The 17,566-nt window shown below is 42.8% G+C and overlaps 1 protein-coding gene across 1 annotated transcript in view; it reads right to left on the reverse strand.

Annotated features, from left to right (window-relative positions):
• The window catches only part of VPS18 (VPS18 core subunit of CORVET and HOPS complexes), a 34,402-nt gene extending 17,408 nt beyond the window's left edge, over positions 1–16,994 (reverse strand). The window contains exons 1-4 of the mRNA XM_040333465.1: positions 16,809–16,994; positions 7,421–7,562; positions 4,497–4,588; positions 1–1,546 (exon numbers count right to left, since the gene is read on the reverse strand). The exon at positions 1–1,546 is cut by the window's left edge and continues 310 nt beyond it. Of these exons, the coding sequence (XP_040189399.1) occupies positions 1–1,546; positions 4,497–4,588; positions 7,421–7,562; positions 16,809–16,896 (1,868 nt within the window). The 5' untranslated portion in view covers positions 16,897–16,994. The remainder of the gene's footprint in view (positions 1,547–4,496; positions 4,589–7,420; positions 7,563–16,808) is intronic.
• Positions 16,995–17,566: the final 572 nt, after the last annotated feature.

Here is a 17,566-nt window from a genome sequence, read left to right on the forward strand (position 1 = left end):
GGGATAAGATTCTTTGGATCCAGTCTTTTGCCCATCATGATCCAAGAGTCAACAACCTTCATAGGTATATGCTGCATTAAGACTGGTGAAAACTTGTAGAAAAGCTTTTCATCTCTATGCTTTGTTAGAACTTGAAGAGCTTCATCATAATCATCATGTTGGCAGTGATGAGCTACAACTCGTTCATAGTCTTGTATTAAAACGGCAAAATATACCATGTTTTCTGTGTCACCGTGGCTGGCCAGAAGGTCATGTATAGAAGCACGGTTATTAAAGAGGCATTCTTTATTTCGAGGACTGCTAAGAAAACCCCTGAATTCATCCCGGGTTTTTAGATACAAGCTTCTTTTTGATGTGTCACTTTCTAAGGTTCCAAGGCAATTTAGATACAACTCAGTCAACCAAGTAGTTAGTAAAGTAATTTGTATCTTCTCTGAAGGTTTCAAGTTGGATAGCTTTTTCAAGAGAAATTCCATTAGTGCGTCTTCTTGTTTTGCTTCAATAAATTTAAGTGCTATTTCTTCAAAGTAATTCTGAGTGAGAGCATAACATTTTGCACTCTCTTTGTATTTCTTATTATTAAAGCAATGTTCAGCTTCCTTAGCCAAAACCATGTCCATGCATTCAGGACGATCCTTGCAAAACTCTTTAGCCAAGTCGAACTTGCCCATGTTCATGTACATCTTCCAAACATCTCTCGACTCACGTTCCACATGATATCGAAAGACTGCCCTTTCTGTATAAATCCAAATTTGCCCTATAACAGGATCTTTCATCATCCTTTTCAGTGGGCCAAACTTCTCTGTAAACACATCTTCAAACACAACCTGCCCATTTAAAGTACAAATAGCTTTAATTCTGTCAGGCAGCAAGAGTAAGAAATGAAACTGTGTGAGCACAATAGACATTGGTTTGTCAACGCTGGATGGGTACTCCCAAACCTGAACACCTGTCAGCACCGAATCGGGACGAGAGAAGTCCAACGTACCATAAAGCACTCCATTTCCCATCATCCAAGCAAAAGAGGTTGGGTAGGTGCGGAGTTTTGGAGTATAGAAAGCTATTTCACTGTAGCCAAGGTTACCTGGAAACTCCTGGATACTTGGTAGGTCATCGGCGGGCTGACTAAAAAGGGGTGCAAACCCATGTTGTTCATTACCTTCAGTTATTTTAGCAGCAAACTGGAAAAGTCTTTTTCGAGTTGTTGCAATGGCACAGAAACGGTTTTCATATCCTCTGTTAATTTCAAGGCAGCAAACTGGTGCAGGACCAGTTTCCTCCTCCAGGGTGTGAAGGTATCTAAAGTACTGGTCAGGGTTGGTGCCAAAAAGACTACTTTCACTTATCAAGATTTCCGCCTCATAGATTTGACCCTGTGCAGTGCCCACCAGAATAGGACCTGTGGACGTCTCATTACCTAGAAACTTGTTCCACCCAATGCTTTCAATTATATGGCCCTTCCATCGAGAAAGAAAACGTGCTTTCTGGACATTTCGATTGAGATATAGGCACTCACTAGTGTTCAAAGCAATCAGAAGATGGGACCCTAAAATAAAAAAAAGAAGGATTATAAAATGAGATCCAGGATTGTCAAAAAAAAAACGGTACAATTTCATCAACACTGCCATGAACTAAAACTAAGACAGACAGATGTCACCTTAAAAAGGTGTACAGGGATACATTTGCCAATCTATAAACAAGAACATTTGTACAGCGACCAGCACAATGGTAAGGTATACCGCACACAGGTCAATGGGACTACACTTTGTTCTTCCTTCTATATAGTTACAATGATTCATAAAGTTAGCTGTATTCTACAGTAGATGCTTCTGCATTCCAAGTGCTCTTCTCTTCTCAGGGAGTGTCAGCATTCCTGACTGCCGAACTGTGTGGGGATGTGTTGGAATAATGAAAAATAAAGACAAACTATGATTTCTCTCAGAGCACAGTAGTCTTATCTGTAGCCTGCATGCAATGGGGTTACTAAAAAAAAAAAAAGGGAAGACAATTGAAAATAATATGTGAAGGTTCTTATCAACCCAGGTCATGGCATTGCTAGTAGTAGTTTGTCACGTTCCACATGACTTGATTCTATCATTTTGAAGACGTTTTGCTGCTTACCTAAGCAGCTTATTCAGATTTAAGTGTTAGGAACAAATCCTATCTGGGTGCCCCCATTGACCAGTTAAAGAGCTGTACAAGACACTAGCTAGACCAAGCTTTGAATTGTAGAATTATAGAACAAATCCGGTTGAATGTGACTCAATGGGCTACAAGATAAGAAAAAACGAATTAAGTATTCTACCCTCTCGTTGAAAACTTCAAATCAAAAACTTTGAAGTGGTATTTAAGCCCAAACCAAAAATGTTATATTGAAGTTTACCAATTCTTAGTTTTCTATGTTTAGGCTCCATGCACACCGGGAAAAAATAAAATAAAAAAAAGTCTGTTCTCTTGGCAGTAAAAAAAACGCTCATATAGAGCATTTTTTGTACAAAGTTTAGACGAGTTTAGGAGATTTTACATTTTTTTTCTGCCAGAAAGCTCCAATCAGAAACACAAACCAGAAGGTTTTTTTTTTTCTGCCTCTAAATGTTGAGCTCAAAATATGCCTGTAATCTTCCTAATGTGTATGGACACATTGGGGTTTATTTACTAAATGCAAACCCACTTCTCAATACAAGTGCACTTGGAAATTCAGTCACTGTAGATCGGAGGGGGACATGCAGGGAAAATAAAAAACAGCATTTTAGCTTGTACAGGATTGGATAATAAAATCAGCAGAGCTTCTCCTCAGATCTACAGCGACTGCACTTGCAGTGCGCTTGTAGTGTAAAGTGGATTTTCCGTTAGTAAATCAACCCCATAGGATAACATTGCATAGCTTCTACAAGCAGAACACAAAACTTCTGTAGAAGCAACGGAGCCTTAGGCCTTTCCCCTTATTTTCAAACAGCGACACGCTGGGGGTTAATTGCGAAAGTAAAATCCACTTTGCACTACAAGTGCACTTGTAAGTGCTGTCAATGTAAATCTGAGGGGTAGTTTTGAAATGAGGGGGAAGCTGCGTATTTTATCATCCAATCATGTGCAAGCTAAAATGCTGTTTTTTATTTTCCTTGCATGTCCCCCTCAAATCTACAACGACTGCACTTCCAAGTGGATTTGCCTTTCGCAAAGGAAAAGCACCCTGCAAGACAAAGGCGTAATGAGCTAGTATGCATAGCTTTTACCTGAGTTTTTACCTGAGATCGAAGCCCCCGCAGCGGTGCTTGTTGTCCTCCGTCGGCGGCATCTCGTCAAGAGTGACTTCCGCATATCGCAGCCCCGGCACGGTGACTGGCCAGAGCCGCGATGACGTCACTCCCGCGCCGCCACTAACGCCATGATTGCCTGTGTGCTGCTGTCTACGGCGCATGCGCCGCAGACATCGGTGCCTTTCTTTTGCAAATATCTCCTAAACCTTGTAGTGTAAGGGTTTACAACCACTTTAAACCCCAATTAAAAATAGCCATGCTGTATATGTTTCCAGCAGCCAAACTTTTGCTAAGGCTTGGAAAAAGCCATTTTTACAGTTTTATGGAGGTTGCAAAGTGAAGCTTTACCTCATTTACCAAGCCCTGGAGCAAGTGCACATTATATTTTCCTTTAATAAATCAACCGCAATGTCTCACTGTATAGAATTCATGGATCTTTTTTTACTCATGCTTCGCTTTTGCCTGAAAAAGTTTCATTCTTATTCACACATGTGGGCAGGGAGTGGTAAAACTAAGCAGCTGGGCTCTCCCAAACGGCCACCTGAACGCTGACATGCAGCCACCCAGGTTATATACATGCTGCAGTCGCGATGCTGTAGCTCACAGCAAAAATTACACAGCATGTTGCTTTGAGCGGGGGTGTTACCACCACTGCTGAATGATGCAGGTCTATGGGGCTGTGCTGTACCCACATGCAATTCACAAGATTGTCATTGTAGTGCATTTAAAATGTTAAATCAGACATATCGCCTCACCCCTTGTCAAACTCCTCTCCTCTGAGTAAAACGTTTTTCAAAACAGTTGTTGTTCTTGCTGCATGTCTGAACAAGGTCTAAAGGACTCTAATCTGGAAAGACACAAATAGGAGGCTTCGGAGACTCTTTTCTTCCCCCCCTCTTACCACTTTCGACCCCCTTTCTTCAACTATATTTCCTAATTTCTTCTCTGCAACCAATTACAGAGTTGCTATACTGAACCCCCCCAATCATGTTTGGAAAGACTAGCTTTGATAGATGGGGTCTGTAATTCCCCTCCCCCACACAGATTTGAGAATGAAGAATCCTTCCTGTGGATCTATTCCTCCACATTCACGCCTGTTGCTTTATGAGCCCATTATAAATGTAGACAAACATGTGGTTTTGTATTTAATCTTTTTATCACGTTAATAACTGTTGGATATGCAACTATATAATTCTCTGTAGATTTCAATAAAAATAATTGAAAGTGAATAAAAAGCACCTGTGGGATCCAAAAACATCTTATAGACTTTGGAGTCATCTTTCCGACCCAGGTCTGCTTGGTTTGGCTGGTCTGCTTTTACTAAATCAATCCTAAATGAAAAAAAACATCATGTTAGAGCATACCTCTGCCGTCTCCCAGCATTAAAATGCCATTCCTTTGCTCCAGTCAGCCCTTTTTACCAAAATATCTAAATGGATGGTGGTAATTAATATGTAAGTATTTTATCAAAACAAAAACATCCAAGTATCCTTTTTACCCAATCGATATACAGCTGTCAAATGACCCACCTCTTTCCCAGCCTGTCTGCAGAGAAACACAAGCAGGAGCAGCTTCTAGTCCTCTGCCAAAAATCATGATTTCTCAGAATCCCCAAACATTCTCTATATATATTTTTTTTAAACAGAGACTAAAGGGGATAAAATGGTGATCATTTTTTTTAGGAATATGGCATGACAGGTCCTCTTTACAGTGAGTTTACATCTCACCTCTAGGCTGGGAAGTCTGAAATAAAGAAAAAGGAGAAATATATAAAATCTCAGCTTCCTAGCCGAGGCAGTGGTATTTTTTCTGCTCCTACCCCCTGTAAAACGATCAAGTGGCTGAAAAGTCACTATGATTTTTCTTACGATGAAGGGAAATCGCCAGCTCTAAAAGATGATATAACTCAAAGTCGACAACGTCATAGGACGTCGGGCGGGCAAGAAGTGGTTAACTAAAAACAGAGCTTTTTTTGTTTATAACGCAAAAAATTGTTGCAGAGGTGATCAAATACCACCAAAAAAAGAAAATAATATTATTATTAATAAAATATATATATATTACATACATACACACAGGCTGCAACTCAACCAACAATTATTTTCATAATCGATTAGTTGGCCGATTATTGTTTCGATCAAGTGTGTTGTATAATTTTGTTAATATGTAAAGTAAAAAAAAAAAAAAAAAAAAAAAAAAAAAGGCAATTTATTCAAAAAATTTAAATAACCAACTATATGGTTAGGGAGCAAAATCTCCAATCCACTCTGAGAATAACAGACCGATTTAAAATACTGGATATACTATTAGGAGGGTGAATCTGGTAAATATCATCAGATATAATTATTAGAAATAATAGAAAAATAATTTTCAGACATTTTATGTGGTTTTCGTTCAGAAGTTACATTCATTTTAAAACAATGTTAAAAGCAAGTGAAAAATTCAAACAACATTCTTTCATTCAGCGAATGTACAAAGATTTCTCGTCTGAAAATTGATCCGTAGGGCCAGCATAAGACTCAGTATAAACCTATGCAGTTTGCTTTTTAAAAAAAACACAAATTGCTGCAAAAAACACATTACATGTTTTTCTGCAGCTTCTCCATTGAAGTATATAGAACCAAAAAAAGTACAGTTTTGCATTGAAAAAAGTCTGCGATCTTTTCCAAATACGCAGCAGCTGAAAAAAAAAAATCATAGATGTGAACGTGTCCCATAGGAACCCATGGTAAATGTACTGTAGTTGGTTCATGCAAAAACGCATGGGTGTAAACCAGGCCTAAGACGTTTAGTAACATAACTAAAATTAGCACTTTATAGTACAAAAAGAGCAAATAATCGCTACTGTAAAGGGTTCATTTTTTTTACCGTGGAACAATGAAAGTATTTACAGTAGCGATCATTTGCTCTTTTTGTACTATAAAGGGCGAATTTTATTTTTTTTAACCCCATTATGTTCCTGGCCGATCATTTATGAAAATAGTAATCTATTAATTTCATAATTGATCAATCGATTAGTTGTTTTGGTATATATTTATAAAAAAAAAAAAAAAATTACATTCTGCTATAAAAAAAAAAAAAAAAAATAATTTCATTAGGTAAAAAATAAAAATAAAATAAGCGTAAAAATATGCACCGTCACTGTACTAATGACACTGCGAAGGGGTTATCATCAGGGGTGATCAAAGGGTTAAACGTGTTTATAGGGAGTGCCAACTGTGTGGGGGCGCTTTAAATCTGGGAAGACAGAGATCCGTGTTTCTGCTTAGTAGAAACAAAGGATCTCACAGAGGTCTTCCCTACTAACAGAACAGCGATCTGCCTTAACATAGGCAGGCCGCTGTTCTGCCTCTGTCGGGAACGATCGGTGGGTCCTGAAGGCCCAAACTAAATGTATGTGGGGCAGTCGTCAAGGGGCTAAAGTGATTGTAAACCCTCTTCTATACCCAGTGAAGTGAATGGCCTCAGATGATACACAGAGATGAAACAAATCCTCTTCATAAGTTTTACTATATCTGCAGTCTTAGCTTTTCTACACCCTTTGAAAAGTGCAGATCGTGTTACCTTACCTTTTTAGCAGCGGGTGGGGAGTCTGCACTTACTGATTGGAGGAAAAGAATAAACCCCCTCCCTCTTCACATAGGCAGAGGAACAAAGGAACATGCAGAGCTGTAGTCTGAATAGACAAGCTACCTGCTAATCTCTCTCCCGACACAAATTTTCAGCTACCGTTATCTCATGTGTCAGAGACCTTGTTAGAAGTGACTCTGATGATAACAGAAATGGCACTTAGAGCTTTGGATAGAGACAAGTAAACACTACAGATGCATGTGCATAAGTTAAACATTTTATGAATAGGGTTTACAACCACTTTGTCTATTGACTTTCAGACAGTAGTTAATGTGAACTTCAAGTTGCGCCTTTCGAACTGCTACCAGAAAGGTTGTTATCTGAAAGTTTCACTGCTGGAACCATACCTGCCTGGAGCTCTTCAATAGAGCGAAGACCTGGCCCTGTCTGCCAGAAAGCCCTTTTTTTCCCCTCTAGGACACAAGCGGATTTCCTTGTTTAGGATAATGTCAGGATTTTTTTAAATCAAACATGAACATGAGAAAGATGAGACAGCAACAGACGACTAACACCACTGAACACTCTCTACATACCTGAGAAGGGCGTCCTTTCCCAGGCTCATGCACAGCTGATTACTGCACACCACCAAGCTGTTGATATTCTCTGGAGGGGTGAAATCGATCCTTTGCTTGTTGAATATTGGAGTTTCCTTTTCTAGGCGTGCATTAACATAGCCTGAAAGCAGTTAAACACATTATCAACACAGTACATGACAATCTCAGAAACTACACAAAGAAGGCACAAAAATTCATAAGAGTGACTAACATTTGGCAATTTCTATTGGAAACACCACATCCAACAATACAAATTGTAATCATAGAAATAACTAAAAGTGGAACTCAAGCCACGTGATAAAAAAAAAAAAAATATTAAGACTGCTTCCAACAGTGGAATTACACTCAAATAAAAAAAAAAATTGCTGCTCAGAGTACACTTACGGTGTGCTTTGGTGCTGTGATGTGACTCCCATCTGAATGCAAAGAGGGGATATTTCCACCTGGCCATTCAAGCAACCCAACACAAGAAACCCAGAAGGAAGACCAAGAAGAAGGAAGCGCTTGGGACCAGCTGGAGCACTGGCAGGGATCGTTCATAGGCAAGTCTGCCATATTGTGCTTATATGCTGTGCATATTAGTACACTGTGGCATAACCCCCCCCCTGGAGAGCCATTTCAAATAAAAGATACAGTTAAATTCCACAAAACCATCTCATCCCTCCCACTACCTACTAGCTGATCGCTGTAATTAGGGGTGCAGCGGATCAAAAAACTCAGAGTCACGGATCGGATCATTTTTTCATATTTGTTCATATCACAAAAGTTTGTTCCAGCTTCAAATCAGTGATCTGCAACAAGTAGGCAAATAGGGACCTTTGACTTTCTGGATCTGCACTAAGATACAAAGTAAAATTTAGGCACCCCATACATAAGGAATTTCATTTGATACTCATTGAGATTTGTCTACTAAAGGGATGCAGACGCCTTATTAGAACACAGAGGGCTGGTCAGGTGGTTATAATAAACACTGACCCTATCACTAAGGAGTTAGTCTGGAAAGGACATGAAGAGAAACAGCTATTTCTTCACACTTAACACGTAAACAGTCCGTCGGATTTAAAAATACTAGGGCAGATCCACAGAGAGAGTACGCCGGCGTATCTACTGATACGCCGGCGTACTTTAAAATTTCCCGCGTTGTATCTTTAGTTTGAATCCTCAAACCAAGATACGACGGCATCTGGGTTAGATCCGACAGGCGTACGGCTTCGTACGCCTTCGGATCGTAGATGCAATACTTTGGCGTCCGCTGGGTGGGAGTTTGCGTCGTTTTCCACATTGGGTATGCAAATTAGCCATTTCCGTCGATCCACGAAAGTACGCGCGGCCGTCGCATTCCCTTACGTCGTCTCTAGTCGGCTTATAGTTAGATTTGCCATGTTAAGTATGGCCGTCGTTCCCGCGTTTAATTTTTATTTTTTTATTTTTTTTGCGCAAGTCGTCCGTGAAATCGGAATGTACATAATTCACGTCTAAGTAAAAAAAATGACGTCCTAGTGACGTCATTTAGCGCAATGCGCGGCGGGAAATTTCGGGACGGCGCATGCGCAGTTCAATCGGCACGGGGACGCGCTTAATTTAAATGAAACACGCCCCCTAATCGCCGATTTGAATTCCGCCGCCAGAGATAGACTATGCCGCCGTAACTTACGGCGCGAAATCTTCCTGGATTCGAACTAAAGCCAGGTAAGGTACGGCGGCGTAGCGTATCTCTGATACGGTGCCCGGGTGCAGATCTCTGTGGATCTGCCCCACTGTATTTAAGCATATAAGTTCTGTTTTGTGTTGAAAATAACTGTCAAATCTAAAACTCTGGTGGGTTTAACAAGATGTCCGCTTGCCCCATTCTCACTCTCTTATTATTGTGCAGGAGTGTGGAGTGTAGCAAGATGGCGGCGACGAAACGTCACTTCCGGAGCAATCTGTGATGGGGAGACGAATGTGACGAGACAGCGGCCTTTCTTATGGCTGATGCAGGATTGGGAGGACCGCGGATCACATTGTGTGCCGACCCGATGGTGTTGATCCGTACGGATCAATGAGGATCCATTGCACCCCTAGCTGTAATGGAAAAAAAAAAACACCATCTAAAATATCCTATTTCAGGCAAATTTGGGGTTCCGATCCTTCACTCCTTTTATGTTTCCTTCTGGTGGGTTCTTTGGGTGTCCACATCACTGCTTGTGTAATGTGGTCATTTCTTATTGGCTACTCGGCGAAGGGTCATCTCAGAAGCCAGAATTGGAGTGATGTCATTGCCAAGAGATGGTAGGGGGTCACAGACAGTGAGAACTTAACCCTTGACATCTCCCTTTTGAGACAAGGAAAGGGACTGAGGACACAGATTCCCCAGCAGCCTCCGCTGCACTGGAGATGAATGGACAAGAGACAGAGGCTCCTCTCTATTCATAAACTGAAGCACTGTAAACTCAGTTTACAATGCTCAGTTATAAATGGAGAGAGTGAGTGATCACTTACTCTGTCTATTCGGAAAAGAAAGGAGCTGGTAAATGACAGATTTACCGGCTCTTTCCTCCACTCTCCCTCCTAACAGATCGAGGACAAAAGGGGGCGGGGACGACACGGAGGTGGACAGGAGCAGAGCACGGAAGGGGGATATGGGGACAGTCAGGGGTGATCGGCGCAGAGGTTGGAGGAGTTACAAGCACCGATCTCCCAGTATAGATTTCAATAAAGCAGCTCAAAGCCTTTAGGGAGGGAGAGAAGGAGAAGCGACTGTCAGCTGCTTCATTGAAATCTATACAGGGGGACCAGTGCTTGTAACTCCTCCACCGATCACCCCTGACTGCCCAGGTATCGGATCGAGCATTGGAGCATTTGTCCGAGTACAAGCACTCGGTCAAATTCTCAGTATTGGCACCAGTGTAACCCTAGTTTTTACACATGCATTTTTTTTTGCCAATTTGATGTTGGGCAAATAAAAAAAATGCAAATTGATGAAAAAAGCCACTTCATGCTTTTCTGCAGCTTCTGCATTGAAGTCTATTAAACCCAAAAAAACACTGTTTTGCGTTGAAAAAGTCTGACCCTTTCCAAATACACAGCAGCTGAAAAAAAGCATAGATGTAGACATGTCCCATAGGAAATCATGTTAAATGAACTGTAGTGTTTCTGCAAAAAGCCCCAACACACGCATAGGTGTGAGCCAGGCCCAAGACGTTTAGTAGCCACAGCATGCTTCTTTTTGTATCGTCATAATGGGGTTAAAAAAACGAAAATTAGGCCTTTATAGTACAAAAAGAGCAGATAATGGCTACTAAAAAGGGGTTAATTTATACTGTGAAAGTAATAAATAAAAAAATCATTCAAACATCATTATAAATAATTCTAGTCCTAGACCTCCTCTGTAACTCAAAACATGCAACCTGTAGATTTTTTTTTTAAACGTCGCCTATGGAGATTTTAAAGGGTAGTAAAAGCTGAGACAGCCCCCCCATGGATATGATCTTTTTATTAGGGCTGTGACTGATTAAAATTTTTGTGTTCGATTAATCGTTTTTTTTTTTAATCGATTAATCGACTAATTTCGATTAATTAACGCACATACAGATACAACTACTTTTAGCTGATCTCCTTGCATTGCAACTCTGCATTAGCCACTGGTAAATGTGGTGGGGGCAGTATGGGGGCAGATGTGTATATTCTTGCAGTATGGGGGCAGATGTGTATATTACAGCATCTGCCCCCATGCTGTAATATACACATCTGCCCCCATGCTGTAATGTACACATCTGACCCCATGCTGTAATATACACATCTGCCCCCATACTGCAAGAATATACACATCTGCCCCCCATACTGCCCCCACCACATTTACCAGTGGCTAATGCAGAGTTGCAGTTTGGGGGCAGTTCTTGCAGTTTGGGGGCAGATGTGTATATTACAGCATGGGGGCAGATGTGTACATTACAGCATGGGGCAGATGTGTATATTACAGCATGGGGGCAGATGTGTATATTACAGCATGGGGGCAGATGTGTATATTACAGCATGGGGGCAGATGTGTATATTACAGCATGGGGGCAGATGTGTACATTACAGCATGGGGCAGATGTGTACATTACAGCATGGGGGCAGATGTGTACATTACAGCATGGGGCAGATGTGTACATTACAGCATGGGGCAGATGTGTACATTACAGCATGGGGCAGATGTGTACATTACAGCATGGGGCAGATGTGTATATTCTTGCAGTTTGGGGGCAGATGTGTATATTCTTGCAGTTTGGGGGCAGATGTGTATATTACAGCATGGGGGCAGATGTGTACATTACAGCATGGGGCAGATGTGTACATTACAGCATGGGGCAGATGTGTACATTACAGCATGGGGCAGATGTGTACATTACAGCATGGGGCAGATGTGTACATTACAGCATGGGGCAGATGTGTACATTACAGTATGGGGGCAGATGTGTACATTACAGCATCTGCCTCCATGCTGTAATATACACATCTGCCCCCATGCTTTAATATACACATCTGCCTCCCATACTGCAAGAATATACACATCTGCCCCCATGTGTAGATTACAGCATGGGGGCAGATGTGTATATTCTTGCAGTATGGGGGCAGATGTGTATATTACAGCATGGGGGCAGATGTGTACATTACAGCATGGGGGCAGATGTGTACATTACAGCATGGGGGCAGATGTGTACATTACAGCATGGGGGCAGATGTGTACATTACAGCATCTGCCTCCATGCTGTAATATACACATCTGCCCCCATGCTTTAATATACACATCTGCCTCCCATACTGCAAGAATATACACATCTGCCCCCATGTGTACATTACAGCATGGGGGCAGATGTGTATATTCTTGCAGTATGGGGGCAGATGTGTATATTACAGCATGGGGGCAGATGTGTACATTACAGCATGGGGGCAGATGTGTACATTACAGTATGGGGGCAGATGTGTACATTACAGCATGGGGGCAGATGTGTACATTACAGCATGGGGGCAGATGTGTACATTACAGTATGGGGGCAGATGTGTACATTACAGTATGGGGGCAGATGTTTACATTACAGCATCTGCCCCCATGCTTTAATATACACATCTGTCCCCATACTCCAGGAATATATAAATCTGCCCCATAATGTTACCACACACAGATGGTTGTCCTTTCTTACCTGACTATCAGGCAGGCAGACCCATCTGCAGAGTAGCCGATGGACACACGTGCGCAAGGGAAGAAGATACAAGCAGGCGGGCAGGTGATGATGACGTCAGCGCGCCGCGGCTCCGGAGCTAGGCCGAAGCCGCGGCCTTTCCTATGGGCGAGACCGCGGAGCTCACTCCGCGGATCGTCATCGATCAAAATAATTTTAATCGACCAAAGAAATTAACGATTAATCGACCAATTAATCGTTAATTTCCGCAGCCCTACTTTTTATATATAATGCACAATACTTGTGAAAGTTTACTTTAAAGGGTCACTAAAGGAAAAAAAAATTTTAGCTGAAATGACTGTTTACAGGGCATAGAGACATAATAGTTAACTGATTCCTTTTAAAAATGATTACAAATTGATAAAAAAACAATCATATAATGTGCCTGCAGTGTAGTTTCGTTTTTGCTGTTGTTTGCTGGTTCTCTGATGTACAGAGAGCCACTAGAGGGCAGTCAGCCAATAGAGAGCAGTGATACTTTGTCTAAAACTCCTCAGCACCAATCCAGTTTCGTTTTACACACAGCTCCTTGATTAGTGACCACCGTGAGAAATCTCCCAGTACTGTGGTTATCAGGAAACAGGCAACCAGGAAGTGTCCAGAACAGAGAGGATTTACAGCAACATCAAAGCAAAAACGAACAATGAGGACATGAAACCAGGACTGCAGCAAGGTAAAGGAAGCTATTTAGCTAAAAAAAAAAATTCCTTTAGTGACCCTTTAAATGTAATTGCAGGGTGGATATAAATCAATGATAAATTTAAAAAAAAAAATATTCTGCCATATTTAAATTTTTGGTAAACTTGTTCAATGAATCCAAGCTCTTCCAGCTGAGATAACATGCACTGCATTGATGCATTCACACAATTGCACAGTAACCATGAGATAAAACAAAGTTCAGGAATATTACTTTATTCTATTGTTTTGCAAATCTATGTACACTACAAACTGTATGATTGAATCAGTTTCGATATTGCCGTTTTACTAACCCGACAGATTATTATTCTAAATAGGAAACCTTCATTTTGTTTGCAAATATAAAAGATTCCAACTACCAGCAAGAATGAGTCCTTACATTTAAAGAGCACCTGTTATTTCAGAACCATCATGGCAGTGCCTGTTAAGCTCGATTCACATATATGCGTGTTGCTTTTGAGCCTTTATGCAGTGCTTTTTGCGGTGCTTGCCACGTTTTTACTGCGATTTGCATTTCCTTTTTGTTTTTTTTACACTATATCTAGCTGGTTGCTAAGGAGGGGGCTGGGAAGCCGGCCGACGCGTTCTTAAAGCGGAGGTTCACCCTAAAAACTTCTATGTACCATCCCATCCAGCATACTTGCGTTAGCTACAGTATGCTTTTTTTTTTGCACTGTATTTACCGTTTAATCCTTCAGTTTCTTTTCAGACTCCTGCGGGGAGTAGGTGTTCCTATGAAGAAGGGAACATGATTGACGTCCGGCTATGGAGCGTCACGCGTTCCAAAAATAGCCAGACTAGGTCTCGGCTCTTCACGGCGCTATACAGCGCCTGCGCACGGAGTAGGAGCTGACTGCGCAGGCGCCGTATACAGCGGAGTCCTATTACGGCTATTTTCGGAACGCGTGACGCGCCATAGCCAGACGTCAATCACGTTCCCCTCTTCATAGGAACGCCTACTTCCCGCGGGAGTCTGAAAAGAAACTGAGGGATCAAACGGTAAATACAGCGTATGCTGGACGGGATGGTATATAATTCTTTTAGGGTGAACCTCCGCTTTAACAACCGATGAGTCAACAGCTGTCAGCGGCCTCCCGGCTGAATGTAAAAAAAAAAAAGTATTTATTTATTTTTGCCAGCAATTAACAGTGTGAGGTCGCCCCAGGTCTTTGGGTCTACTTATGGATTCAGAGGGGACCCCCAAACCAAAAAAATAAAAAAGGCGTGGGGGTAAACCCAAAATCCAAACCAGACCCTTATCCGAGCATGCAGCCCAGCAGGTCAGGAAAGGGAGGGGACGAGCGAGCGCCCCCTCCCTCCTGAACCATACCAGGCCGCATGCCCTCAACATGGGGGGATGGGCTCTGCGCCCTCCCCACCCCAAAACACCTTTTCCCCCATGTTGATGAGGACAAGGGCCTCTTCCTGACAACCCTTGCCCAGTGGTTGTCGGGGTCTGTGGGCAGGGGGCTTATCGGAATCTGGAACAAGGGGGGCCCCCCCCCATGTGAACGAGTATGGGGTACATTGTACCCCTACCCATACACAAAAAAAAGTAGCGTAGTGTTAAGAACAACAGTAGACAGTTTTTGACAAGTCTTTTATTAATATCTTCTTCTTCCCCAGTCCTTCATCTTCTTCCTTCATTCTTCTCCTTCTCCCCTTGCTTCGTCTTCCGTTCTTCTTTCTTCCTCTGCCGCCGACAACCCTCCTCCAACTCTGCATCCCGCTGATCCGTCGGCGCTGATGTCCTGCATTTCTTAAACAACAATGAGGCACGGCAATCGGATTGAGTCACACGGAGGCCACACCCCCTTGTGACATCACCACCCGGGGCATGATGGGCATGCGACGTCATAAGGGGCGTGGTCTCCGTGTGACATACTCTAATTACCACGCCCCCATCGTTATTTAAGAAATGCAGGACATCGGCGCTGGCAGATCAGCGGGACGCAGCATCGGAGGAGGGCTGTCGGCGGCAGAAGAAAGAAGAAGAGCGGAAGAAGAAGCAGGGGGAGAAGGAGAAGAACGAAGGAGGAAGACTGGAGAAGGAGATATTAATAAAAGACTTGTCAAAAACTGTCTACTGTTGTTTATAACACTACACTACTTGCAGGAAGTGTCACTAACATAGGACATGCAGGAAGTGTCACTAACATAGGACATGCAGGAAGTGTCACTAACATAGGACATGCAGGAAGTGTCACTAACATAGGACATGCAGGAAGTGTCACTAACATAGGACATGCAGGAAGTGTCACTAACATAGGACATGCAGGAAGTGTCACTAACATAGGACATGCAGGAAGTGTCACTAACATAGGACATGCAGGAAGTGTCACTAACATAGGACATGCAGGAAGTGTCACTAACATAGGACATGCAGGAAGTGTCACTAACATAGGACATGCAGGAAGTGTCACTAACATAGGACATGCAGGAAGTGTCACTAACATAGGACATGCAGGAAGTGTCACTAACAGGACATGCAGGAAGTGTCACTAACATAGGACATGCAGGAAGTGTCACTAACATAGGACATGCAGGAAGTGTCACTAACATAGGACATGCAGGAAGTGTCACTAACATAGGACATGCAGGAAGTGTCACTAACATAGGACATGCAGGAAGTGTCACTAACCTAGGACATGCAGGAAGTGTCACTAACATAGGACATGCAGGAAGTGTCACTAACATAGGACATGCAGGAAGTGTCACTAACATAGGACATGCAGGAAGTGTCACTAACATAGGACATGCAGGAAGTGTCACTAACATAGGACATGCAGGAAGTGTCACTAACATAGGACATGCAGGAAGTGTCACTAACATAGGACATGCAGGAAGTGTCACTAACATAGGACATGCAGGAAGTGTCACTAACCTAGGACATGCAGGAAGTGTCACTAACATAGGACATGCAGGAAGTGTCACTAACAGGACATGCAGGAAGTGTCACTAACATAGGACATGCAGGCAGTGTCACTAACATAGGACATGCAGGAAGTGTCACTAACATAGGACATGCAGGAAGTGTCACTAACATAGGACATGCAGGAAGTGTCACTAACCTAGGACATGCAGGAAGTGTCACTAACATAGGACATGCAGGAAGTGTCACTAACCTAGGACATGCAGGAAGTGTCACTAACCTAGGACATGCAGGAAGTGTCACTAACATAGGACATGCAGGAAGTGTCACTAACATAGGACATGCAGGAAGTGTCACTAACATAGGACATGCAGGAAGTGTCACTAACATAGGACATGCAGGAATTCTTCTTAGGAAAAGCATATATAGTGGTGATGAGGGGGGATTAGCATTCAATGACGCTGTGCACTATGTGTGCCTGGTGAGAGCATTCCTCGGCCAGCCTCCATGGAAGCCGAACAACCCATAGAGGTGTGTTATCAGTGCTCTGGGGTGTCTCTGTCATCTTCCTAACCCTGTCCCTGTGATGCCTTACCGGAAAGCGGAATCCCAGGCACCCGGGTCTGGCTCGGAAGGTTGGCCCGAGACAGGGAGTCCTCGTATTCCTCGAGAATGGAGGCCATCACCGGTACCGAGACCCTCTAACCGAAGCGCTTAACGGCCGAACGAGCAACTTCCGGTCTCCTATTAGATCATGTGACAGAGCAAGAGAAACTGTCCGCCCAGTGAGCGTCACGTGACATGTAGGAAGTGCACGTCCATCATCACGTGATATGTAAGAAGCGCGTACCCCCGCCATCATATGATATATAACGGGTGTACGCACAGCAGGTGTATTCTTTTGGCTTGCTTCGTGCAGCCTGTAGTGCCAGTGTCTTATAATCTGAGGGAAGGAAGGGAGGAAATGAATGTTGTCTGCAATGTGTGGCCTGGGGGTCATACAGTGGGATTGATTTACTAAAGGCAGAGTGCACTTTGCAAGTTATTGCTCCCTGCAAAGGAATTTGGTCTAAGGCTTAGTAAATGAGGTGAAGCTTCAATTTACAAATAATACCCAATCACTTGCAAGAAAAATAAAAAAAACATTTATACCTCTGCATGATTGGATGATGGAGGTCAGCAGAGCTTCTCATTTACAGGGTTGACCCTGCCCTGCAGTCTTCAGTGTTGAAAACCCGAAGGCTTTAACACTGAAGCGGTGCGCTAGCAGGACCGCTCAAAAAGTCCTGCTAGCCGCATCTTTGGAGCCGTGTGTTTACCGCTGCTGCCCATTGAAATCACTGAGACAGCGCG

Source organism: Rana temporaria, chromosome 13 (assembly GCF_905171775.1).
Source record: "Rana temporaria chromosome 13, aRanTem1.1, whole genome shotgun sequence".
In the NCBI taxonomy this organism is placed as follows: Eukaryota; Metazoa; Chordata; class Amphibia; order Anura; family Ranidae; genus Rana; species Rana temporaria.